Genomic DNA, 27,832 nt, shown 5'->3' with positions numbered 1-27,832 from the left:
AAGTTGTTTGGATGTGAGTGTAAGGGATAATAGGGAAAGTTGGGATCTTGTTGGACATAATAACACCAATCTAAGTCATGGCCTGGACGATTGCAGTAGGAACAAAAGTAGTTATTTCCAAAACGACCTAGAGTTCTTCCTCCTCTTGAAGATCTTCCCTCTCTTCTTCCAAACCTACCCCCACGTGATCCTCCAGCCAAAGGATAAGGAATAGGTTCATATCTAGTGTTAAGAGCAGAAGGATAATTGTCATATCTAGGCTGTGATGATTTAGGATGAAAATTTCCTGAGTTGTTCACTGAAACTGGAGACTGACTTGGAGATAGAACAAAAGCAACATTGGCAAATAAGACATGTGAGATGGCCTTGTGTCTATTCTTGATGAGTCTGGATTCAAAGGTTAGAAGAAATTGCTCAAGGTCATTGATTGAGGGAGGTTCAGTCTGACTTTCAATTGCAGTAACGACAGATTGAAATTCCTCACCAAGACCATCAAGAATGCAGTCAACATGCTCAGCAATAGAGATAAGATTACCTATCGATGCAAGTGAGTCAGTGATGACTTTGATTTTAGAGAAGTATTCAGAGATAGGAGTGAATCCTTGAGAGATGGTGCGAAGTTGAGCCCTTAGTTGTCTACTTCTGGCCTTGGTGTGTGCATTGCAGAATGCTTTGAGTTCCTCCCATAGTTGATACGATGAGGTGCAGCCAAGAACTCTTGGTTGTAATAACTCATATATAGAGTTCAGGATTCAAGAAAACATTGTTTGATCTTGTTCCTCCCAGCTAAGAAATGTAGGATTTAGAAGATGGTGTTCTCTGTCAAGATCAGAGAGAAATCTAGGAGGAACATCAGTTAGAAGGACAAATTTGAGTGCCCTATTTGATCTGAGAGCAGCCACCATAAACTAGCTCCAGGTGAGGTAATTTTTCTCATTGAGTTTAGTGGTGGGTATGGGAAGAGAAAGAGAATGAGAAATGGTTTGTAGAGGTGCAAAAGCAGGTGGTGGAGAAGATGAAGGTGCAAGATCTATGGTTGAGGCCATTAGGACGATTGATACCATGTAAAAGACTTAAAATTCAGAAAACATAAAGGAGAGGAAATGAGAGAAACTGTGTAATTGAATCAGTTTTGATTAATTGATAATGAACAAGCTAACCCCTTTATATAACCAAGGGAAAGCATTACAAAAGAGGAGAGTATAAGAGGTGACGTGAACAATAAGTCACCTCCTCTAACTAACAAACTAATTTTGTTACAACAGAAAATGCAAAACAGAAAACTCCAAACTGATTTAGTAAAACAGATTAGCTGAATCAGTTCTAAATCAAAAAGATTAAGACTTTAAATCTTATACTCTAATACATGTACCCAAATTAAAAATATAATTATAATAATATAGTACATATTTGGTATGCACCCGCGACAACCCAATGTTGAGCCATTGCCCAATTGTATGCCACCATTATTTAAGTACTCGTGCTATATAAGAGGAGAGAGAGACCATTCTATATAGGAGGAGAGTGCCTGTGCTAAATAGAAGGGGGAGAGAGAATCTCATTTGAAAGTGAAACTGGTATTTCTCAAATGAGTCCCCCTAATGATTTCAGCAGCGTCAGACTAGTCTAGAACCTTAGTTACTGAATATAAACTGACTGACACAGCAGCATTCAGCACAGAATTCCAACTAACCTAGCAAGCCAGAAGCACGGTATATACTTTAACATCACCAATTTCCTTTCTGTTGGAAAACAAGTGTTGGAGAGAAGGAGAAAGGGAAAAAAGGAGAAGTGGGACAGAGAGCCAAATACAAATTTCACAAAGTGATAGAATCATGGCCTTAGCTTCATGCAGCCGTCTTCAATGACAAACCAACACTTCAGATAAGGAAATAAAAAACTTGTCTCTGTCAATTAAAGAGAGCTTAAGAAATCTAACCTCAGCCACAGTGGCCCAAAACAACTACTCTAAGTGTAACATTGAACAAACATAATTTGAAGTTGCTACAATTTTTCCTAGAAAAAGCAATTAGTCCATAGAAAACACAGCCAGAGTACTGGAAGCCATATCACTTCACTACAAACTCTACGAGAAACCAAACAAAGTCAAATAAGATAAAAGCATGACTTTCAGACAAACCTCACAAACCACAATCAGATAACACATTACAAAAGCACCAAAACCATTTATCCTACCATAATCAGATCCATGCTAGCAGACAAAACCGAGAAAAGCAACCAAGAAAACTTCACGATGATAGAATTGGCCAAATAATTATGACAACATATATGGTCTAAAACCCTAATTTGTGGTGTTAAAATCATAAGTGGCTTTGGTTGTCAAGCTGGCAAGTAATTTGCTGAAAAACATAAACCAGCTCTCTCAAGTTTTCAAAAACATTAGTGGATCATGAAGTCACTAACTCAAATAGTTTAAACAATTGCAACAGTTGCATACCGTCATCCTTCTCCAAAAGCTCAGTATCTCTTGCAGGAAAGTCAGTCTCCAATACATCCTTTGCATTTTTCAAAGTTAGGATTTTAGGTCTTCTGCGCTTACGGGGCTTTGCACTGCATATAGGCATGAATCAACCATTTATACATATGGAATATTTGGAGACAAGAAAATATCAGAAAGGTAAGAAACAAAATAGCTTACCAAAAGAAAAATGTTTGTAATTTTGGATCAATGCCTTCTCCAACAATCTGAAGAAGAAAGTGTTTGAGATCACAAAGTGGCTCATAAAAGAAAATTTCAAGCTGACAGCTATAACACTACCAAATAGTTGGTAGTGAAGTGCCAGCCAGAGCAAAAACATCAGCGCAGATGAGATTAGAATGTTGATATGCAAGCGAAAATACAAGAAACTAGAACCCAAAGAAAAACAAGTACAAATCAAGGAGAAAGTTTTACAAGAGAAGATGACAGACACTCATCTAAAGCGATTTTGTCATATGGTATGAGGAGGAGACCGATTGAGACCTCGCTGTGAAAATTCGATCAAGTAAGTTTATCCCAATTAAACAAAATAGAGGAAGATTGACTTTAGGAAAAACCATTAAAAATTACCTTATAAGTGGATGAATTGTAATTTTGGTTTTAAATAGAGCCTAATGGTATTATTTGATCCATGTAACCGAACCCACATAGTGGGCCAAGATAAGAAAGTGGATAAAACAAGTGGGAAATAAAACTAAGGCCCAAAATCATATAATTGAATGATGTCCAAGAACATATTAGATGTCCCAAAAAGCGAGCTTATTCTTCCCAAGCATCTACAGAGGCATCAGTGTGTGAACAGAAAACAATGAAGAGAACTGCTACAGACACTCTCAGGAACACTCTTTTCAACACTCCCCTATTAATTGGTCCACCTCATATAATTCTTACCTGTTTACTATCTGGATAGGTTACAATATGGAAAAAAATTCATAATCTACCCACATCGTTCAAAATGGAGTCCTCAGTGACATTTCAGTTCTTTCGGACAAGCAAAGACCAGAACTTAAATTAAATATCGATTTTAATTTTGATGGTCAGGTTACCGTCTATAAAAACAAAACCTTGTTTTCTTCCCTCACCTTATTCATGGCTGTCTCTTGATTCTCAGATCTGGGATTTTAAACTTGGATTTGGTGGAAATTTTACTGTAAATCCTTTGAATGTAGGGATTTGCTGGAGCTTCTTCACCATTTGGTAACTTTTTTTAAATTGCTTTTTTTTCTCTTTTTTATTGTTTCACTTAATGTCTTCTACAACACTACTTTGGAATCTAAAATAATGAAAAAATTACTAATTACCTTTTGAGCCCAACAAGATAAATTTATCATGATCAAAATCAACTTGAAGAAAAAACTTGAAAATGATGATCAGGCGAGATACCAAAAGAAAATGTGGCGGCAGAAAATGACAGTGCGAAAGCAGTGAGAAATGGAAACAACAATGACACTGCACACTGATACGGATACTGAGAAATGGAAACAACTATGAAGCACGGATACTGATACGTGTGTCGGATACGATACGTCGACACACATTTTTTCCAAAATGCAGGATATGATACGTTCAGGGATACGCGTATAAAATAATAAAAACACATAAAATATGATAAAATTATAAGTGTAAATCAAAATATCCAAAGTAAAAAATATAATGGAAATTTAAAATCATTGTCCTCCATAACAAATCTATCTTATCCTATTTTAATGAAAACGAATCTATCCTAAAATCATTGCCTTCCATAACAAATATATCTTATCCTACTTTAATGAAAAAGAATTTATCTTATCATGTTTTATTAGAAACGAATCTATCTTATCCTATTTTATTGGAAAGGAATCTATCTTATCATGTTTTATTGGAAACGAATCTATATATCCTATACTTTACTGAAAACGAATCCATATATCCTATATTTTATTGAAAACGAATCGGATACGTGTCTTAACATTTATTTATTTTATTTTATTTTTTTAATTTTTGGATGCTCTATAGATACGTATCCTTCGCGAATCCGAGCGTATCTGTGTCGGATACGTGTCGGACACCGACACGTGAGGGTGTTTAACGAATCCGTGCTTCAGAGCTGGGGATGATAGTGAAGCAGGAGAGAGCGTTATAACATCTAACAAAAGGGTAGATGAACATGGGAAAAGAGAAGAATCGAAAAAAATGAATGAAAATAATATGACCTGAATATATGTAACCAGTATAAACACTCTAGCATTGACCAAACACAAGACAAGTGTTGAAAAGAGTGTTAGAGTGAGTGATGGTAGTATTCATTAAATATAAATAACTAGATATAATGTTAGAACTGGTATCAATTCAGAGTAGAAAAACAGAAAATAAGAGAAGAATAGATGCAAAATCAGCGTGATTTTGATTGTAAGCATGTATTATTGAAATGAGAATGTGTTTACAAGAAAGAAATGAATGAGAGAAAGTAACCACCGCTTCCAACTTCCAATTTACTTTTCAAGGTGAGTAAACTACCTTTCCCTGATCTTATTTATATTTCCTAACTAAAAGGACAACTATCCTAGTTAGTTACTTCTAATTAGTTACCCTTCTTACATACATATGCTTAATTGGGGGTTTGGTTCCCCGATTCTTATCACTACCTCCCCCCTAAAAGAGCCACTTGGTCCTTAAGGAGAAACGTAGGCAATTTATCTTGGATTGCTGTTGCAGATTCCCAAGAGTTGTCACATATAGGTGATTGAAGCCATTTAACCAAAACCTCGATGTGTCCTTGCTTATCCTCACTCCAGCTAACAATATCTTCTGGTTCTACCTCCAGCTCATACTCCTCATTCAACATAGGAGGAAGCGGCAAGGGTTGTTGATTTGGCTTGAGAGCCTTCTTCAACAAGGACACATGGAATACCGGATGCACCTTTGCTTGCGCCGGAAAATCCAACTTGTAGGCAACCATACCAACCCTACTTATAATCTGGTAAGGGCCATAGAATCGGGCTGCCAGCTTGGCACACGACCTGTTTGCAATCGATTTGAGCTTGTAGGGCTGTAATTTTAAGTAAACCCAATCCCCCACCAAAAATTCCACCATGCGCCTATGTTTATCTGCTTGAGTCCTCATATAATCTTGGGCCTTGAGTAGATTCTGTCTTAACTCCCCCAACACCTCATCCCTCCGCTACACCAGTTGGTTAACCCCGTCAATCTTGGAAGAAATCCCTTTTATCAATGTAGGAGGATCATAACCATACAACGTTTTGAAAGGGGTCATACCTGTGGAACTCTAGTAAGTAATATTATACCAAAATTCGGCCCAAGAAAGCCAATTCAGCCACTGCCTTGGTTTGGGTCCGACAAAGCACCTCAAATAGGTTTCAAGACACCTATTTATAACTTTGGTTTGTCCATCCGTCTGAGGGTGGTAAGACGTGCTGAGTTTTAATTGAGTCTCGGCTAGCCTAAATAATTCCTTCCAAAATTGGCTCAAAAATATTGGGTCTCTATCCGAAATGATAGTGGATGGAAACCCATGCAGCTTTACCACTTCCTGAACAAAAATAACCGCAACCTCTCGTGTTGTAAACGGATGACCCAAAGCAAGGAAATGCGAATATTTAGACAAACGATCCACCACCACGAAAATCGTATCTTTACCTCGAACTTTAGGTAACCCCCCAATAAAATCCATGGAAATATCTGTCCAAACCTGCGTAGGAATAGGCAACAGTTGCAACAACCCCACTGGAGATAAGGTGGAGTACTTAGCCCTTTGACATGCATCACATTCCTCTACAAATTTCATGATATCCTTCTTCATTCCTTCCCAGAACAAAAAATTGGCCACCCGTTTGTAAGTTCTGAAAAATCCTAAATGTCCCCCCATTGGCGTGGTATGACATTCAGCCAAAATGGATGGAATCCGGTTTGAAACTCTAGACAACACCATTCTACCTTTGTACATTAGCAACCCATTCTTCACTTGGAAATTTGGATGTGAGGTAGGAGAAACTGTCAAGTCCTGTACCACCAGTTGCCACTTCGAATCCTGTTGTACTTCCCTCATCCAATCCTCAACGTCTTAGGTTGTCAAAACTGAAATAGCCGAATACATGTCTTTCCGGGATAAGGCATTTGCGGCTGAATTCTAGTATTCTGGCTTATATTGGATCTCAAAGTCTAAACCAATCAGTTTGACCGCCCATTTGAACTGCTCATCACTAAACAATCGTTGCTCTGTCAAGAACTTGAGACTCCTCTGGTCTGTCTTGATAACAAAACGTCGGCCCAAAACATAGTGTCTCCACCTTTGCACGGCTTGCACCAAGGCCATCAACTCCCACTCATAGACTGACTTCAATTGCGCCCTAGCTGACAACCCCTTACTCCAAACGGCCAATGGTCTCCCCTCCTACATCAAAACCGCACCCAAACCGGAGCTGGAACCATCGGTCTCAATCACAAAGACCTTAGAAAAATCAGGAACAGCAAGCTTGGGTAAATCAACCATGGTAGCCTTTAAAAATTCAAAAGCTGCAGTAGCTTCCTTAGACCAAATAAAACTATCCTTCTTCAACTTGTCGGTCAAAGGCTTAGCGATTTTCCCATATTTTTTTACAAACCGCCGGTAATACCCAGTCAATCCCAAGAATCCCCTCAATCCTCTAATATCAACAGGTCTCGGCCACGTCTGCATCACCTCTATCTTGGACTGATCTGCTGCCACCCCTTCCCCCGAAATAATATGACCGAGATACTCTAGACTACCTCGACCAAAATTGCACTTCTGTTTGTTGGCCTTGAGATAATTCTGATGCAACGCCTCCAATACTTGCGCTAAGTGAGACACATGGTTGATCAAGTCCTTGCTGAAAACCAAAATATCATAAAAAAAAACCAGCGACAACTTCCTTAGGAACGGCTTCAAAACCTCATTCATCAAAGCTTGGAACGTAGACGGAGCATTGGTGAGACCAAAAGGCATCACTAAGAATTCGTAATGCCCTTCATGAGTCCGAAAAGCTGTCTTCAGAACATCTTCCTTTATCCGTATCTGATGATACCCTGACTTCAAATCCAGCTTTGAAAAAATCTTCGCCTCACCTAACTCATCCAACAATTCTTCTATCACCAGAATAGGAAACTTGTTCGAAATAGTAACCTTGTTCAAGGCTCGGTAGTCAACGCAAAACCTCCACCCTCCATCTTTCTTCTTGACCAAGATAATGGGGCTGGAATAAGGACTGATACTCGGCCGAATTACCCCGGCTTGCAACATTTCTCCCACCAATCTCTCAATTTCTGACTTCTTGAAATGAGGACATTTGTAAGGCCGTAAATTGGGTATCTCGGCCCCCTCCTTCAAATGAATTGCATGATTGTGTCTCCTCATTAGCAGTAGCCCCGGTAGTTCCTGAAAAACATCATATGATTGCAATATTGACAACAACTCCTTGGGTACGGAAATATCACCTATCGGCGACATCGGTGCTTGAGTACAATGAAGCATCAATCTTTCACCCTCTTCTTTCAGAACTTGTAAGAATGTTCCAACAGTCAACTTCGTTCTTGATAGATTAGGATCCTCGGTTATCTTATACCACTCAGCATCCCTTTTCAATGATAATTCCAATTTCCCGAAGTCAGCCTTCACCTCCCCGAGGCCGGCCAGCCAATCTAACCCAAGCACCATGTCTACCCCCCTCAAACCGAATAGGTAGAAGTCATGCAGAAATTCTAACTTTTGGACCCTTAGACTTAGACCGTCACATTTGCCTTGACATCGCACTTTATGACCATCCCCCACCTCTACCACATAGCTAGGAGTATCAACCACGGCTAGCTGCAATTGTGCTACCAAATCGGTGGCAACGAAATTATGGGAAGCCCCACAGTCCAACAAAATGACCACCGTCCTCCCCAAAAATTCACCTGTGACCTTCCAAGACTTTGTAGAGGTTAAACTGGCCATGGAACATAGAGATAATTGCAAGGACTTGTATTGCCCCAATTCGGCTTCCTCCTCTCCCTTGCCATCTTTGTCTTCTTCTTCTTCCTCCTCTAGTAATAACATTCGGAGTTCTTTATTCTTACAACGGTGCTCTCTATTATACGGTTCATCACATTTAAAAGACAACCCTTTCTCTCTTTTGTCTTTCAATTCAGGTCCAGTGAGATGACGAAAATCCCCACCTTTTGCGCGTGAGTTTGCTGTGGAATTCACTGATCCATAACTGCTGGTGAGATGGCTTCCCCCAAACTGCCCTACGGTTTTATCCGGCACTGCCCTTGAGTCCACCGTGACAACCTTGTTGTAGGAATTGCTTCGTGAATACCCAGTCGGTTTAGCAACATAACCAGACCCTCCTTTATGCACCACTGAATTCCTCCTCTCCACCATCAATGCTTTTCGAACAACCTCAGCTAAAGTGGATAATTCGAAGAGCCTTACCTCCGCTTGAATGTCATCTTTCAACTCATTCAAAAAGATCCCTTTTGCGAAATCTTGATCCATCTCCTTAAGGGCCCCAATGTACTTTTCAAACTCCTCCATGTAGTCCTCCACGTCCCCGGTTTGTTTCAATGATAGTAACATCTCAAAAGGATTTTGCATCATTGATGGTTGGAACCGTCGGATCACTGCCACCTTGAACCCCTCCCACGTGTGTCTAGGGTTACACCTTTCCCACCATTGGAACCAAGTCAACGCCTTCCCTTCCAACGCCATTAGAGTGGCTTGCATTCTTTCATGATCGGCCACACCCCGTAATGCAAAATACCTCTCCAATTTGCACGTCCAACCAAAAGCGTCGTCCCCACCGAAAGCTGGAATTTCCAGCTTCCTCCACGGTTTCGGTCCCACGTCGACGTCTCCCCTACGATCGCCATCGATACCCATTCCGTGTTCTCTAATCTCTACCATGGTTTTCCCCCTGCTCCCCGCCAACCTCGCTGGTTTCATCTTCCCCAATTGGTGAGGGAATTCCCAGTTTAGTTGCAATTGTCGAGAGAAGATCTTCGGTTTTCCTTGCACGTGCCTCGCTATGCTCCATTCGCACCCTCATCTCTTTATCAGCCTTCTTGGTGCGAGCTTCACTGAGTTCCAGTCGCATCCTCAATTCCTCCGTTCTTGGCTCCAACCATCATTGATTTTAGCCATTCCTCTTGCTACCACCATATGCGTCACAACAAAAGCTTTATTTTTTTTTTCAGGCACCAGGTCGGTGCTCTTATATCAGTGTTAGAACTAGTATCAATTCAGAGTAGAAAAACAGAAAATAAGAGAAGAATAGATGCAAAATCAGTGTGATTTTGATCAGTAAGCATGTATTATTGAAATGAGAATGTGTTTACAAGAAAGAAATGAATGAGAGAAAGTAACCACCACTGATTTTAGGAAATCAGTTCCAACTTCCAATTTACTTTTCAAGGTGAGTAAACTACCTTTCCCTGATCTTATTTATATTTCCTAACTAAAAGGACAGTTATCCTAGTTAGTTACTTCTAATTAGTTACCCTTCTTACCCCCTTCTTATATATACATGCTTAATTGGGGATTTGGCTCCCCGATGCTTATCATATAATAAGTTAGAACAGATTCAGAGAAAAGAAAATAAATTGAGTGCAAACTATTCTGACCTCAGATCTCCAGATATTAGTTTTCACAGACACATTTACAGCCTGACATTCCTCGGATACCTGCAAAATAATTTATGCACAACACAGCTGAGTGAGTAAAACACAAACAAGAGGGTCCAATACAGCTGAGTGAGTAAAATACAAACAAGAGTGAAGAGTTTTGAAGACTACTGACCCAAAATTCAAAGTTGAAGAGATCATGGGATGAGGGCAAGTGATATCTTAGACCCTAAAAAAGGTAAACATTAAAACCAGGTTTATATATCATATTGAAAACGTATAGACTTAAAAGGAGAGAGTAGTGTTAACCTTAAAAGAGGCACATCTAACCAAACAGAATGGACAAGAGAAATCTTCAGTGACTGCAATGAAAAAACTTCCAGTTACTAGATAATCTATAACAACAACAACTCAGCCTTAATCTATTAAAAATAGAAGGATTAAGCCTTTAAGTATGAAAGCATGGACAAAAACACATATTACAATAACATTACAATGAATGGGCTGCAAATAAGATACAGCTCTAAGCCATGTCATGTCCAATATCTACTCAGTGTAACAACCTCAGTATTAAGGTAAATAGCAAGTAATGGCGCGCTTTTAAAATCCCAAACAAGGGTGCACAAAGCATACTTTTAGCCTTCTGTCTTTGATGGCAAAGTAACTGAACTTCCACATGGAAATCAAGATATTTTCTTATCATTAAATTATATTAAATTCAAGTAGTGTCCTTAGCAGCATGCGACATAAAATCAAACAACTACTTCAATGTAGTTGAGGCTAGAGAGGTGTGGTTCAATAAAATAATATGTAGTAAGCAGAAATTTTGCCCTTGTAAATCCTACAGTGCCACAAGTTGTCCTTCAGCTACTTTAATGACCTTTGATGTTTGGATAGTACAACTGGAGATTATGTAAAAAATGACATTTTAAGATACATACTGACATAGCTTTCACCAGATCTAGCCAATATTGTCAAATTCGTTCAAAACTTAAATCAAATACTCCTACAATAACCAAAACTTTATCCCACTAGGTGGAGTCAACTACATGGATCGAACTATGCCATAATGCTCGATTACAAATCATGCTCGTTGACAAAGTATTGATCTCTAAGTCTTTCTTAATCATTTTACCTATGGTTTTTCTTGGTCTCCCTCTTCCTCTAGGATTTGGACTAGCCGCCATTTGATCTACTCTCCTTACGGGAGCTTCTACTGGTCTCCTTCATACATTCCAAACCACTTAGGGCGCGATTCTACCATTTTATCTTATTTATTTTCTCCACTCGTTTAACATAATATTTTCATCTCTACTACAGGAGTCTACTCTCTTGTTGACATTTTATCGCCTGACATTCAGTCTCATATAACATTACAGGTCTTATAGTTGTGCAATAAAACTCCTCTTTAGGCTTGAGTGAAACATTTTTATCACATACAATACTTGAAGCAATTTGTCATTTAATCCAACTCGCTTCAATCATATGGTTCACATCTCTATCAATTTCTTCATCATCTTGTATGATTGATCCAAGATTCCAAGATACTCAAATCTAATGATTTTTAGTATAATATGATCCCCAATCTTTACCTCTAAAGTAAGGTTTATCCGCCTCTTACTAAACTTACACTCCATATACTTCGTCTTACTTCGACTTAAACGAAATTCATGTGCTTCTAAAGCTTGTCTCCACTCTCCACATTTCAAGCTTCCCATTTAATATCTCTCTCGAGTCTCCTACTAAGATAATATCATCTGGAAAAAACATGCATTGTGGCGCTGGTTCTTAGATATGCTCAGTAGGTATATCCAAGACTAATGTAAATAAGTAGGGACTTAATGTTGACCCTTGGTGTAGTCCTATAACAATAGGAAAACCTTTTGAGACTTCGTCTTGTGTGATTGCATTCTTTTTTTATGTTGTGGAATATACAAGATTATTTGATTTTTAAATTAAATACACCCCAAAAGAAGAAAAACGCAACCACACGCATGAAAGTGACAGAGAGGGAGAGAGCAACAATTTAAATTACCTTCTGTTCTCTGCAACTTATTTTTGTAGTACCTGTAATAATTTTGAAACAAAAAAACTTAACAGAGAAAAGTAGTACATTGCAGGACGACCTGTAATTCTTCTAGCAGCAAAAATAAACAACTAGAATGAGAAAATATTTCTGAATAATTTTGGTTAATGGAAATTTTTTAACAGGCTTTCTTTACATTATATAGGGAAGTAACTAGAATTAAAGCTAAGACAGTAATCTATCTAATAATTATACATCCTGCAATAATTAGACAATTATTCTATTTGGACAATAAAATCTCAACATGGGACCGTGGAGTCCTACGGGGTACAACACTCCCCCTCAAGCTGGTTAATGGAAATTAAACATTCCCAACTTGCTAGTTACATCTTGAAACGTCTCAATGGAAAGCCCTTTACCAACAAATCTGCTAATTGAAATCTTGAAGGAACATATTAAGCCATGACCAGTCCACAGTCTATCAGTCCCCTTGTGCCATAAGCCCATAACTCAACACTCAACTTCTGGAACTGATCAAGTAACCAGATTTTATTTCTTACTCTTCCCCCTGAACCTCCATCCAAAAAACATACAATAACCAGAGGTTCATCTTTTGCCAATGAATGGGTCATGCATAATTGACATGTGTATACAAATCCCTGGTTATATGTTTCCCCCTCTTATGAACAATAATCCTATTGCTGATATAATTTTAAGATAGTATGAAATTCTGTCAACAGCTTGTATGTGTATCACTAGCGGGTCATACTAATACACACAACAAATGCTAAGTAAATTATGTCAACAGCTTATATGTGTATCACCCGTGAATCATGCACAAACTGACTAATACACACAACAAATGCTGAGTTTGGTCTAGGAAGGGCCAGATATATCAATTTTTCTAACTGCCCCGGACATTGAGTTTTACAAACCTTGGGACTTTCTCCATCATTTTTCATTTTGAAATTCTGCTCAATGCACACTTGTGTAGCCTTACGCCCTAGATTTCCAGTCTCTTTGAGAAGATCAAGGACATATTTCCTTTGACATGTTTCCTTTGTGAAATAAAGATGCCCTGTTTGGAGTCGGCGGCAACCTCTATCCCAAGAAATTACTTTAGCCTTAGATCCATAATTTCAAAAAGTTGCTAATCTTTCCTTTAGTAGTTGTTTCAAAATCAGTTGCTAATATTTTCTTTAGGAGGGCTGAGCAGTGGTGGGGGTGACTGAACCTAGCGGCTGCAATGGCACTGGTGAGAAGTGTTGCAGCGCAGTCATGGACAGAAAAACAAAGAAAACAGTCTTGAAGGAGGCCGGCTAATGCGACGGTGAGGGTGATCAGCAATGGAAGCTGATCAATATGGAAGCAATCTCCCATATCAGGAGCTCTGATAAGTGATAACACCTCGAACAAGAAAATATTCGGAATAAATGAATTCTAATTCTAAATGAATAATTCAGTACAAGGCTTCATTACACTATATAGAGCTAGGGAAATAACTATCTGCATAGAATACAGTTAAAACTAAGGGAAGACTGATCTGTCATGATAATTATACAATCTTCAGTAATAACACAATTATTCTATTTGGACTATCTCAGTGTGAGACCATTGAGTCTTACAACAAAACATAAGGGAGGACAGGACAAAAATAGAAATCATCAGAACAAAAGAGTTCTCAAATTCAAATGCATATCTAACAAAGAATCTCCCTTAAAATGAGCATTACCATAAACCCGCATACAAACCTAATAGAAGCCAGGAAAAATATCCTATCACAAAAAAGTTAAATACAATACCTGTAATTAAACATGACATTCCCTTCCCTCAACCTGGACCATACAAGCAGCTGGTAGTTAAAATGCAAACTATAACCATAAATATTGCAAGAAAATACACTACAACAATCATGTGTGGAACCACCTATCCTGGTTGGTTAGAAGGCAAAAAGGACTTAATTAAGCAGATAGACTAGAATTCCACCTTGAGTATTGCAGACTCCAATACAAGAAATGACGCAGAGAATAAAGGTAATAGGAGTGAGAAAAAGGTACCATTCTCCACATAATGACAGTTTCATACAACAAGAATACAACAACCATACTATGACGAATCTCAAAAGGTTTTTTTCTTTAACTAGAACAAGGGAGAAAAGAAGTCAACATCTTCAAGATTAGACCCATCATACTCCACATAAAAGCTTTGGCTACAATTAGACAAAGACTAAGAAGCCAAAAACTAGTTGTTGTGCCACGTACCCCAACTGACCTAAAAGCTAATTTCTCTATGCAATGAGAAAAGAACTTCACTAAGAAAAGGCAGAAGAATTTCCAATTCCAACTTCAGTTCAGTATCACAGAAACGCGAGGAGAAATGATGCAGAGAATTCAGGCAATAGCTATGCAGAAAAGCGTCTATACTCAGTTCCATACTTAAAGAATACAATAACCATACTGCCAACAAGCACAAAAATGTTATGCTTTAACTATAAATAGAAATTGAGAGTCCAACATCTTCAAGATGAGACCCACAATAATCCAAATACAAACTTTGGCTAATTAGACAAAGAACAAGAGCCTAAAAATAGCTGCTGTGGAGGGAAAGTGCACCAAAAGGAACTAGCAAATAAGCAAATGAATGGAGACATAGTCAATTACAAGAGTCACCAGGTACACCAACTGAGCTAAAAGCTAGTTCCATTTTGCAATAACATTCAGATGTCACTGTGTTGACTTTTTGAGTTTTGAATATAAAATATTCCCATGGAAGGAAAGAAAAAACAATTGAAAGCCAACAAATGCACATGAGAAAAATGAAATTACCGAATGATATGAGATAATGATGTTGATGGTACTTCACTGCCTGCATATGTATGGAAGGGAGATTTTTCCTGGGCCCCAAACTCTTCAGCAGAAATTGTGATTTGAATTCTTTTTGGCATGCTCTTTAGAAACCCAACAAACAGAAAATAAACAAGCAGCAGTAAATACAAGTTCTCTGCTATGTATTTAGGTGTGTGGATATCTTGCTCAGTGAGTAAATGAAGTGAAAGATAGGACCAACCACAATCTCTGAATTACAGGGAACATGAACGAAGATGCTTGTCTCCTCATTTTGAAAATCTGACTGCAACATAAATAAAGTTGTAAACTAGTACAGTAAAGGACATATAATAGACAATAGATCTTGAAATGGACTCTTAAGACAAAAATAGGGCCCATGCATAGCATATATTTTAACTAGCATGAAGGATAGCAGAGTAAAGACTGTTGATCATCAGCCCCATGAAGATATGATACCTTCAGAATACATGGAAGCAAATCCACAGTTGACCTGATCTCAGCTCGTTGACCCAAATGAAAATTTGGAGAGCTATCCCAAGCCATATAAAGTGATTCTAAAGATACCTTCCCACATAAGTAGTATTCTCCAGCTGTAGTTGCCAAGCATAGATAATATTGAAAGAAGAGTTCTAGCACACATCCAAAATCAAAATATTTGGGGGGAAATTCACCCATTGCTAGCTAGACTTTCAAATATATTAGAAATTACCATGCATTCAATCTTATGATTTTAAGTAGATCATATGGTTTACTGTTCAATAAAAAACTTTTCATTTCCTCAATAGTAAGATATTTGGATAACAAATCACTTTATTTACTTGCAGCAAAACTAGGGCTGGATACTAATAAATATTGTCAAGACAAGAATCGAATCATCCCAAGAACCTAGACCCCGTTTAATTTGGTTTCTAGTTTCGAAAGTTTTAAAAACCAGAACTAGTTCACAGTTTTATAATTTCAGTTTCAATTTTTGTGGGTTTTAGTTTCAAAGTTATTTCCAAACTGATAAATTCTCGAGCGCCACCACTTTTGGCATGCACCTTCTACTACCACCACCACTGCTTAATGACTACCTCCACCGTCGTCAACACCCAACACTAGTGCCTCGTGGAACCCTTTACTACCACCACCACATTGATATGGTAGTGGTTGTGGTGGTTGGTAGTGGTGATTGAGATGGTGGTGGTATGGGTTATGTTGGTTGAGTGGTGATGGTGGTGGTAGTTGTGGAAGTGGAGGTGTCAGCGGGATTGTGGTAACGATAGGGTGTTGGTGGTAGTGGTCTTTAGGGTGATAATTAAGGTGAGAGAGGTAGTGCAACTCAAGTTGGTGATGTTGGTTGTCATTGTGGCCAGGGTGGGTCGGGTGGTAACCAAAATGGTCATTGTGTTCTGGTGATTGGCATGATGGTTGTTGGGGTGGTGATTGAGGTGATCACAATAGTGGTGATCATCAGGTTGTGGTGGTGGCCAAGGTGGTTTCAGTGGTCATGATGTGGTGGTTGTCGGAGTGTGTGGCAGACATGGAGTTGATAGTTATTAGAGAAGAGTAGTTAGTTAGTCATTGTAGTTTTACTATTAGGCTTAGTATGTTTGTTATAGTCAAATAGTGTATTTGTTGGCATGATGGCATCTATTATGTGAGTATATAAATACTCTTATCCTTAGTAATCGTTTGTAAATGGTGTTTCCATTTGCTGCTAAATCTTCTATATGTTCTTCTTCACCTATTTTTCCATCTAATCTTCTTCCCCATCCCATATTCAACTAGGTCCTTTTACCAATTTCCCTAATGCATCTCCATTCAATTCTATTTTTCCTATTTCCTTTCCTCTAGGTCTGATTCTACTATTCCCATTACATCACTATCACCTCAAATAATTGAGCGAAGGTTAAGACAAGAGATGTGCATTACTAAAAACTAATTTGGTTTTAGATCGAGAAAGTCGATCATAAAGACTATATACTTGCTCCAGCGATTGATAGAAAGACACCAGAGGGACCAAAGAGGCTTACACATGGTTTTAATTGATATGAAAAGGGCATATATCATAAGGTACCTAGAGAGGTATTGTGGAAAGCTCTAAATAAGGAAGGAGTTTGGATTACCTACATTCGAGCAATCAAGGATATGTATGATGGGGTAAAGGCCAGTGTGAGAACAAAGAATTGGTGCCACCACAATGCATGCTTTTTGTGGATGATATTGTCCTAATTAGATAATTAAGAGAGTTATTAAATGGGAACCTAAAAATGTGGACATAAGCTTTAGTATAAGTAGAAGTAAGACGAAATATATGAAGTGTAAGTTTAGCTTTTTGTGGACAAACCCAATTGTAGAGGTGAAGGTTGGAAACCATACCATACCACAAGTCACTGGATTTATGTAACTTAGGTCAATCATAAAACATGAAGGACAAATTGATGGAGATATAAACCATAAAATCCAAGTGAAATAGACGAAATGGTGGAGTGAATCAGGTCTAGTGTTGTCAAATGGCAATCATGGTGTTGTCGTGACAGAAAGCGGTGGCGGTTCTAGGTAGAACGTTATTCGCCATTTGAAAAAACCCGCTAAATGGCGACGTTTGCCATTTGAGGATTTCGGGGAGCCATGGCGGTAGTGGCAAACATGGCACTACTAGTGGGCTTTTCGAGTTAAAATTTTAGGTGTCATATGTGATAGAAAGGTGTCACTCAAGTTTAAGGGCAAATTTTATAGAACAATTATAAGATCTACAATGTTATATGAGACTGAATAATAGGCAATAAAATATGAACTAAGAGAAAAAACTTATTGTAGCATAGATGGGAATGTTTGTTGGATAAATGGATACATTGAAAAAGATAGGAATATGAATGAATTCTATAGGGAAAAAGTCACAGTAAAACCTATTATAGAAAAGATGGTAAAACAATATCTCCTATACATATAGACTTTATATTTTGGTTTATGTAGATGATATTATAGTCACAAGCTCCTTCATGGCTCGTGACAAAGAATGGATTGACAAACTCAATTCTACCTTTGCACTAAAGAAACTTGGTAAGCTTCATTATTTCCAGGGAATTGAAGTCAACCACTTGACTGATGGTTCATCGCTTTTTTTAGTTTCAAAGTTATTTCCAAACTGATAAATTCTCGAGCGCCACCACTTTTGGCATGCACCTTCTACTACCACCACCACTGCTTAATGACTACCTCCACCGTCGTCAACACCCAACACTAGTGCCTCGTGGAACCCTTTACTACCACCACCACATTGATATGGTAGTGGTTGTGGTGGTTGGTAGTGGTGATTGAGATGGTGGTGGTATGGGTTATGTTGGTTGAGTGGTGATGGTGGTGGTAGTTGTGGAAGTGGAGGTGTCAGCGGGATTGTGGTAACGATAGGGTGTTGGTGGTAGTGGTCTTTAGGGTGATAATTAAGGTGAGAGAGGTAGTGCAACTCAAGTTGGTGATGTTGGTTGTCATTGTGGCCAGGGTGGGTCGGGTGGTAACCAAAATGGTCATTGTGTTCTGGTGATTGGCATGATGGTTGTTGGGGTGGTGATTGAGGTGATCACAATAGTGGTGATCATCAGGTTGTGGTGGTGGCCAAGGTGGTTTCAGTGGTCATGATGTGGTGGTTGTCGGAGTGTGTGGCAGACATGGAGTTGATAGTTATTAGAGAAGAGTAGTTAGTTAGTCATTGTAGTTTTACTATTAGGCTTAGTATGTTTGTTATAGTCAAATAGTGTATTTGTTGGCATGATGGCATCTATTATGTGAGTATATAAATACTCTTATCCTTAGTAATCGTTTGTAAATGGTGTTTCCATTTGCTGCTAAATCTTCTATATGTTCTTCTTCACCTATTTTTCCATCTAATCTTCTTCCCCATCCCATATTCAACTAGGTCCTTTTACCAATTTCCCTAATGCATCTCCATTCAATTCTATTTTTCCTATTTCCTTTCCTCTAGGTCTGATTCTACTATTCCCATTACATCACTATCACCTCAAATAATTGAGCGAAGGTTAAGACAAGAGATGTGCATTACTAAAAACTAATTTGGTTTTAGATCGAGAAAGTCGATCATAAAGACTATATACTTGCTCCAGCGATTGATAGAAAGACACCAGAGGGACCAAAGAGGCTTACACATGGTTTTAATTGATATGAAAAGGGCATATATCATAAGGTACCTAGAGAGGTATTGTGGAAAGCTCTAAATAAGGAAGGAGTTTGGATTACCTACATTCGAGCAATCAAGGATATGTATGATGGGGTAAAGGCCAGTGTGAGAACAAAGAATTGGTGCCACCACAATGCATGCTTTTTGTGGATGATATTGTCCTAATTAGATAATTAAGAGAGTTATTAAATGGGAACCTAAAAATGTGGACATAAGCTTTAGTATAAGTAGAAGTAAGACGAAATATATGAAGTGTAAGTTTAGCTTTTTGTGGACAAACCCAATTGTAGAGGTGAAGGTTGGAAACCATACCATACCACAAGTCACTGGATTTATGTAACTTAGGTCAATCATAAAACATGAAGGACAAATTGATGGAGATATAAACCATAAAATCCAAGTGAAATAGACGAAATGGTGGAGTGAATCAGGTCTAGTGTTGTCAAATGGCAATCATGGTGTTGTCGTGACAGAAAGCGGTGGCGGTTCTAGGTAGAACGTTATTCGCCATTTGAAAAAACCCGCTAAATGGCGACGTTTGCCATTTGAGGATTTCGGGGAGCCATGGCGGTAGTGGCAAACATGGCACTACTAGTGGGCTTTTCGAGTTAAAATTTTAGGTGTCATATGTGATAGAAAGGTGTCACTCAAGTTTAAGGGCAAATTTTATAGAACAATTATAAGATCTACAATGTTATATGAGACTGAATAATAGGCAATAAAATATGAACTAAGAGAAAAAACTTATTGTAGCATAGATGGGAATGTTTGTTGGATAAATGGATACATTGAAAAAGATAGGAATATGAATGAATTCTATAGGGAAAAAGTCACAGTAAAACCTATTATAGAAAAGATGGTAAAACAATATCTCCTATACATATAGACTTTATATTTTGGTTTATGTAGATGATATTATAGTCACAAGCTCCTTCATGGCTCGTGACAAAGAATGGATTGACAAACTCAATTCTACCTTTGCACTAAAGAAACTTGGTAAGCTTCATTATTTCCAGGGAATTGAAGTCAACCACTTGACTGATGGTTCATCGCTTTTGATCTCGATAAAGCTACTCAAAATCAATTGGCGAGAGGTCAACGATTGCGCGAATTACTTAAACAATCCCAATCGGCATAAAGAATATAATAGAGAAAGCTCATATGAGCACAACTAAGTCTATCTTAGTACATATGGCTAGCAATTGTAAACTTACAAAAATGTGAGTAATATTTTCAAAACCATAATCTTTATAGGTAAATAGTGGGAGCTTTACAATATGCAACTGCCACTAGACCAAATTTAGCTTTCAGTGTCAATAAAATGTGTCAACCTTTGGAGTCACATTGAACTGATATCATGAGAATTATTAAGTATTCGTAAGGTATTCCTACATACGGTATTATCCTACATCATACTTTTACAAATTCTTAAAGCTTACATGTCTGCTTGTTAGACCTAACATTTTTACTTGGTGGTCAAAAAATATAAAACTATTTCCATGTCCAATATAGAGGTCGAGTACAAAAGTCATGTATTGGCTTCTCAATAAATCATGTGCATTGAATCATTGTTGGCAGAACTCCAATTTGCTTAACAAACTCCTCTCAGACTATATGATAATCTAAGCACATTGGCCATGGCGCACAATCACGTACTTCATAATAGGACAAAGCACATTGAGTTGGATTTGTTCTCCGTAAGGGATAGAATTCAGAACATGACATTTCAAGTCAAGCATGTTTCCTCATAATACCAAACAAATGATGTTCATAGTAAGCCTCTAGGAACAACAAGATTTTTATGTCTAAAACAACAACTCAAGGTTACACAATCCCAAGTTTGGCTAGCCATCCTCATATTCAAAGGGGTGTATGGGCGAAGAGTGGTTAGTTACATGTAGTAGTTTTACTTTTAGGCTTAGTATGTTTGTTAGAGACAACTATTCAATTGGTTGGCATCTATTATATGAGTATATAGATACACTTATTGTTTGTAATCATTTGAGACTTGATTAATAAAAAGGAAAATTCAAAATCTTCAGAATTTCTCTTTTTTCTCTCCTCTCTCTGAATTCTCTCTGCTTAAAATGGTGTCATCAGTAGGAGATGGTGGTTGGTTAGGTGTTCTTTTGTGTGGTTGTGGTGGTTGGGGTGATGGTGACTGAGTGGTGATCAGGGTGGTGAAGTTTGTCAGGGTACTTATGGAGGTGGTTGCGATTGCGGTGGTGGTGGTGGTCAGAATGGTGATGGTAGTAATTGTTGGGTGGTAGTGGCCATGGTGTTGATAGGGGTGGTCATTAGAGGGTTGTGGTGCTTTACTGGTTATGTAGGTGGTAATCCGCATGGTGGTGGTGCTTTACTAGTTATTTAGGTGGTAATCCGCATGGTGGTGGTGATTGGGTGGTGGTGGTGGTGGTAATCGTGTAGTGGTGGTCAGGTGGTGATGATGGTGGTGATTATTGGGGATGGTGGAAGTTGCATTGGTGGCAATGGTGGTCAGGTTGGTGTTGCAGCGATGGAGGCAATGGTTGGAGTCGTGATGGTGGATGGAGCGGCAGAGGGGAAGTATAATTTTGAAACTCGATACATAAATCATGATTTTTTTATTGTTTTGAAAATTAAGGAGAAACTATTCTTAAAATGGGTAAAAAACCATTTCAGCAAAAAAATTGTCAAACAAGTTTTGTTTTGAAAATACCATTTCAAAATAAAAAATTGGAAACCACTTCAAATGGGGCCTTAAGTTGTTAGGTGAGGAGTGGTTCTTAATCTTATCTCCAAAAAGCTCATCATAAGACTAGTAGTTAGCCTAAGATAGTGGCACAGAGTGGCCAACCCTAGAAACATTAGGTCGTTAATGAACATCACAAGGTAAACATTAAATAGCAAAATGGTAAGTTAATAAAAAAAAGGACGACTCAATGCAAGAGGCTCCCACCTACTGGGGTCTGGGGAAGTTAGATGTCTGCAGTCTTACCCCCATAAGCTAATAGATTGTTTCCAGAATTTAAACCTATGACCTCTAGATCACAAGCTAATAACAAATAATAATAAATATATGCATACATATTTTACATAACATCACAACTTTTTCTGTACAAAATTTTAATTACTGTACATAAATTTATACCTATAATATTAATAATTAATAATATGATAAATATATTGTTTGAAATAATGGAACAACACTACTAGATAAGTTTTTTTTGAAAAAAGGGACGAAAATATATAATAACTACTAACTAGTAACTAATGCCAGACATGAAAATGAATGAGATAACCAAAATAGGCAACTGCTTGAAAACTAGTAATTAATGTCGTAACCAGTCTTAAATATGACAATTGCTGACATAACTGATAACCAAAGAGTCAACAAAAGCGCATTGGGTCTGACTCAAAAACTCGGGTATTATTATTACTCTTTTCATTCTTTATCAGAGGACTTCTTGTCTTTTTGTATGTACTTCACTTAATTAATTTTTCCTTTTCCATGTTTCAAAGTGCACTGGAGGCACCTGCTGACGACGCCACTGCCTGAGCGAGGGTTAGTCCTCACACTTTGGATGTGGGGACTCCGTGTGGCATACATGCAATTGTATGACAAAAGTTATCAATTAAAGAATATCTTACAATCCGAAGAAGCCAGATCTGTAGGCACCAGACTTGCATTGACTCCCAATGATGAATTTGAGTTTTCCACTGCAAGCAAATATTTATAACAAGGAGTCAAGGAACTTCGGAAAAATTATAGACATTTTCATAAAAATTGGATTGCATAAGCATATACATAGTTAATTAGTTACATACCAGTGCTGACAAACAAGATAGCAATTGAGTCAGATCTAGCCTCCACAGCTAACTTATTGACTTCAGGGAGTGTAAACTTTGCTTGGACTTGAATATTTGAATCAGTTCCAGGAGGATTCCGAAACATGAAAATCCGACTGATCCGATACACAGCAGAATTCTTTTTTGTTTTTGATATGTTAAAAGAAAAAGTATCATGCAGCAGAAAAACTTATCAGGTGAAAGCTACACTAAAAAGTAAGGAACTAGGTAGCATAAGGAATATAAATTAATTCAGCTATAAGGCAATATTCCTACCTCTGGAACTCTAACATCAGAAACCAGCCTTGCCATACAGATATACAAAGGAATTACAGTCTGGCTTTCAGTAACAGTCCTTGATAGAGAAACTGTCATTTGTATTCTAAACATTAAAATGACATCACATTAGCATCTCGAAATTGAAATTTACACTAAATTGCATCCAGACAATAAAAGGAAACAGCAGAATGAGAACAGTGTCACGCATGAGACAACTACAAATTATTGCAAATTCAAGCTTATCTGAAAGGTCATATAAATACCACCGTGTGGATAAAGCTAGCAAGAAAAGGAATTGCGGGGTTTACATAAAGTAAGAAATTTATCTTCATCATCTTGTACAGAACAAAATTACTGCATCATTCATTAAGTACAAAGGTTATGCATCTGAAGGAATTGGGTAGTGAATTTCACACTACCTTGGATCTGTACTGAGGGTAGACTTGCATTTGACTAGTAATTAACAATTAATGGCTCACACAAAACGGATATTATTGAGATCTACTATGGAGGTTAAGTTCTATCCAAGGACAACACAACAAAGTTCGTACAAGGAATAATTGTGCCTCATCACTTTATCAGATCCAGAGCCCACTTCATGGACTCCACAATTTTATATAAGCCAGTACAGTTCTATTTCTGTTTTGGTATGTAATCCACTGGTTGCATATGAATTCTTCAAGAGAGTCCTATATCAATATCAGAGGGATCTTCCCACTTGAGTGGAAAATAGCCAAATACTCTATTGAGATGGATGATTAACCTACTCTATGCCTTATACATATCAAGTAGAAAATCAAATCAAAAGTGACAAGTCTCGAAGTCCAAGTCTCAAAAAAATACTCATGTTAGAACCGATAGGGACAATCATTGAAATCCTTATTCATTTTAGAACCACAAAAATTTTAATGTCAAAGTGTAAAGTTAGAAACTTAAAACACATTCATTCAATAAGTCCACACCTGTTTTTCATATGGAATACTTAAGTACATATACTAACTTTATGTCATAAAAGGTTCAGTTCAACAGTCAATAACACATGACTAAACATATCTTCCTATTTAAACTGAACTTGGCTTATCCCACATGTACATATGGAATACAACTGGCATAAATATGTCAAGGAGAGGAAAAAGGAGAAGGAACACTATATTTTATGACTTTACCTCCTCTTGTGCTTAGCCTTTATCTTGTAGTGTAAGCATCTCTGAAGGAATGATGGCTACATAACAGACATGTATTTTATTAGTTACACAACAGGCCATAAAAATTTATAGGAGACCAAATATCTCTAGGGACCATAAATCAGGAGACCAAGGAGAAAATAACTAAAAAAAGAAAAAATAATGACGAGAAAATTTCCAAGGAGACAATAATACCACCAAGAATACAATCAACCCTATGCCTCATGCGATATATTCTAAGAAAATGATAAGTAGTGGGAAATAATTAGCCATCAGATGGAGTACATTGCTTATAGCACGTCTCTGAATAATGTTGTAGAGCTCTACTGGCCTGCAATAAATTGAAAGACTCTCTTCTGCAACAAGCTCCTCTTCTGTAGATAAATGCTCAAAAGCATCGGGGTGGTATCTGCGGGAGAATACAGACACAAGCTATTATTCGAAGTAGAATGTTGTGTTGTTAAGAGTACGGAAATTGATTTATGGAAAGTAGTGATTAACGAAGTGTTGGCTGTTGAACCTTAATAAAGGGTGACTGATTAGGGAATCGATTCTAGATGATTGATTGAAGTTAATTACAAGTCTGGTTCAGGTGCATGAAATACATACGGGAGTTAGAGGCAAAATGTATGCATCAATATCTTTCACATGCTTATATGCAATTTGATTCTCTACAGTAACCAAGGCTGCCGAGCAAAGAAGAGATCAGGTATTAAGGAATTCACAAGTATCCTCAATCATTCCTAGATAATAGAATATATTTGCATACAGATTTTATTAATCATAAGTATAAGACTTTGCAAAAGGTAGGCTTTGTCTGAGCAAGCACGTACAAGTTTTCACGAGCCGAAACAGGAATCCCTGGCATTTTTAAGAAAGCAGCCTCAGATATATACCATATTTATCTGAAACTCAAGCTTGTGAAATTTTCTCTAGCCACAAACCTGCAATTGAAAATGGAGCGAGAAATCATCAAAACAATATCAATGTGAACAATGTAATTCATACATGGAGATTTACTAAACACCAGTGCACTATATAACAAAGCTTAAACATTGACATCTGACGAAAACCTCATTTCACTTAAAACAACAACAACCAAACCTTAGTCCCGTTGAAAAATCACTGACCCAGTAATATATGAAAGCATGCTTCAAACTTTAGAAATGTTCCAAGTGACATTTTAAGTAAAGGAAAACTAAACCTTTACCTAAAACAACATCTAGTTATAATAATATAATGATAATACCATAATGAAAAGAATAATGTTCCTATTACTATTTCATGTAAAAAATTGACCGAGAAAAAGATGTATGCACCGACGGGGTAAGAGTTTTTTACATTATCATCGCATCATTCACCGTCTATTAAATAAGAGTTGAGTGATGGACACTGGCTGTGTATAAATATATCTATATCGTTAGTGAATAGATATTAAGCTCAAAATTCAACATGCTCAAAATTCAACATGCTCAAATTCAATAAGATTCTGGAAGGTGCTAAGTTCAGATGATGCAGACTAATATAAATTTTATAAAAAAAAAACTACTCATATTTTTTTTTCAATATGTGGAAATATAGAGACTTAAATTGTGCATAAAAAAAAGAGATATATGCGAATTACCAAGAAACAAGAGTAATACATTTAAAACGATGGAAGAAAAACAAAAATAGTATAAAAAGAAAAATGAATCGCGAAAGAAGAAAAAAAATAGTGAATTGGCATAAAAGGAAAGCAACAAAAGAAGAAGAAATGAGTACCCAATATCAGAGAAGAAGGATGAAGAAGAGTTTAATGCTTGAGTGTGTGGGAGAAAGTGGAAATGAAAATTAGGGATTAACTATGATCAGAGTTTGATATACATGTGGTGTTTTATTGGGTCGTAATTATACTCATACTCTCTCTTCCTTAATTACATTTATCATTTACCAACGTTGATCCAATAGTGCAGGTTCTACATCTCATAATACCAAAACATAATGTTCAATTTTTGGAAATTATATTTGTTACATTTATCATTTTAAAACACTATATTCATTTATGCAGGACTGAGATCAATATAATTATAATATACATCTATCATAGTTAATAAGTATTTAATTTTTATATATTTCATTTTTTATAATTAGATATATTTGTTGTATTCAGTGTACTTTATATTATAATTTTTATGTTTTTATGATAGTATAATATTTAATTTAAGATGAGAAACGTGGTTAATTAATCTGTTAGCAGTGGTTAATTAGGCTTATATGGTTTTGTGTAAAAATTAAAGAATGTGAAAGACAAATTATGAAGTGAAAATTACATCATGGTGGAAATTACACCATATTTTAACTTCATATAATATAAAAAGTATAGATAAATGATAAATAATATATTTATTGTATAATATTTTATGGATATTACGGTTATAATTGAATAGTTTATATAGAGATAAAAGTGTAAGATACTATGTGTTCTTTCCTGAAATATCAATCTATCTGTAATTTCCTCAATAATTAACTAACTAGCGTTTTTACATATGTGGTTTTATATTGGAATTGAATGATGTGAAAATGATATAGTATCCATATATAGGTGTGAAATTAATTTTTCTTGGGACATGTGGATTTGTTTGTTTTCCTGTAGGCAAGTGTTTTACTATTAATTAAAATTGTTGTAATATCTATGTATTGTCAAGTTTATGTATAGCCACTATATCATTCACTTTTTATTATTTATTTTTTCCAATTAAAATTAGGGATACAATCAATATTATTAATACAGTACTGATCATCAAACTAGTTAGGGTATTGGTATAGTCGTATAGCGGTTCAACCGATGGTTCACTATAGGCCCTACTCACAACACCCTGTTACTAATCTTTCGTGTTTCAGGAATCAAGCCTATGTCTGGGATACCTTTGACACATACCCGTTGGTGGAAAATTATAGAAAAGAACTTGAAAAACATTTAAGTCAAGTAAATTTTTATGAACATGTGCCAAATAGTTCTACGAGCACTTACATTAGCCATTGTGATAACCTTACTAACCTCGTGAGGGGCAAATGATTAATACAAGTAAATAACTCGTTCTACCAAAGAGTGGGTGAAGCAAGTTCCTCGGGACAAAATGAATTAGGGATCAACCAATCTACAAATACAGACTCAATAATGGAACCGGTGGACCAAGACATGGACCAAGATGCTCAAGACACAGATGCTGAGATAATGGATATACTACTGGCAGAGAAGGTCACTTATGAAGAGACAATACCCCTATGGTGGTACACTATGTATGGAAGTGTAAACTCTGAAGAATGACATTACTATAATCTCTCTCCAAGTCAGAATTCAAGATAAGAAGGAATCTTCCCGAAATCATCCAAAGT

The 27,832-nt window shown here is 37.1% G+C and overlaps 1 protein-coding gene across 4 annotated transcripts in view; it reads right to left on the bottom strand.

Moving 5' to 3' along the window:
- LOC109342042 (polycomb group protein EMBRYONIC FLOWER 2) overlaps positions 1–26,349 on the bottom strand; it is a 41,607-nt gene extending 15,258 nt beyond the window's left edge. For 2 of the 4 annotated variants that reach the window (XM_019580011.1, XM_019580012.1), the window contains exons 1-18: positions 26,219–26,349; positions 25,291–25,401; positions 24,978–25,040; positions 24,743–24,866; positions 24,440–24,495; positions 23,271–23,376; positions 22,974–23,133; positions 22,797–22,865; positions 15,446–15,585; positions 15,210–15,272; positions 14,969–15,090; positions 13,946–13,978; positions 12,153–12,184; positions 10,427–10,479; positions 10,293–10,346; positions 10,118–10,177; positions 2,660–2,706; positions 2,459–2,571 (exon numbers count right to left, since the gene is read on the bottom strand). In XM_019580011.1, the coding sequence (XP_019435556.1) occupies positions 2,459–2,571; positions 2,660–2,706; positions 10,118–10,177; positions 10,293–10,346; positions 10,427–10,479; positions 12,153–12,184; positions 13,946–13,978; positions 14,969–15,090; positions 15,210–15,272; positions 15,446–15,585; positions 22,797–22,865; positions 22,974–23,133; positions 23,271–23,376; positions 24,440–24,495; positions 24,743–24,866; positions 24,978–25,040; positions 25,291–25,325 (1,330 nt within the window). In that variant the 5' untranslated portion in view covers positions 25,326–25,401; positions 26,219–26,349. The remainder of the gene's footprint in view (positions 1–2,458; positions 2,572–2,659; positions 2,707–10,117; positions 10,178–10,292; positions 10,347–10,426; positions 10,480–12,152; positions 12,185–13,945; positions 13,979–14,968; positions 15,091–15,209; positions 15,273–15,445; positions 15,586–22,796; positions 22,866–22,973; positions 23,134–23,270; positions 23,377–24,439; positions 24,496–24,742; positions 24,867–24,977; positions 25,041–25,290; positions 25,402–26,218) is intronic. The other 2 variants (XM_019580009.1, XM_019580010.1) reach the window with 2 other exon arrangements.
- Between the last annotated feature and the right edge of the window lie 1,483 nt (positions 26,350–27,832).

The sequence above is a fragment of the Lupinus angustifolius genome, unplaced genomic scaffold (genome assembly GCF_001865875.1).
Source record: "Lupinus angustifolius cultivar Tanjil unplaced genomic scaffold, LupAngTanjil_v1.0 Scaffold_162_1, whole genome shotgun sequence".
Taxonomy (NCBI): domain Eukaryota; kingdom Viridiplantae; phylum Streptophyta; class Magnoliopsida; order Fabales; family Fabaceae; genus Lupinus; species Lupinus angustifolius.
Note: the sequence above shows the minus strand (reverse complement) of the source record. Positions and strands in the feature narration are given on the sequence as shown.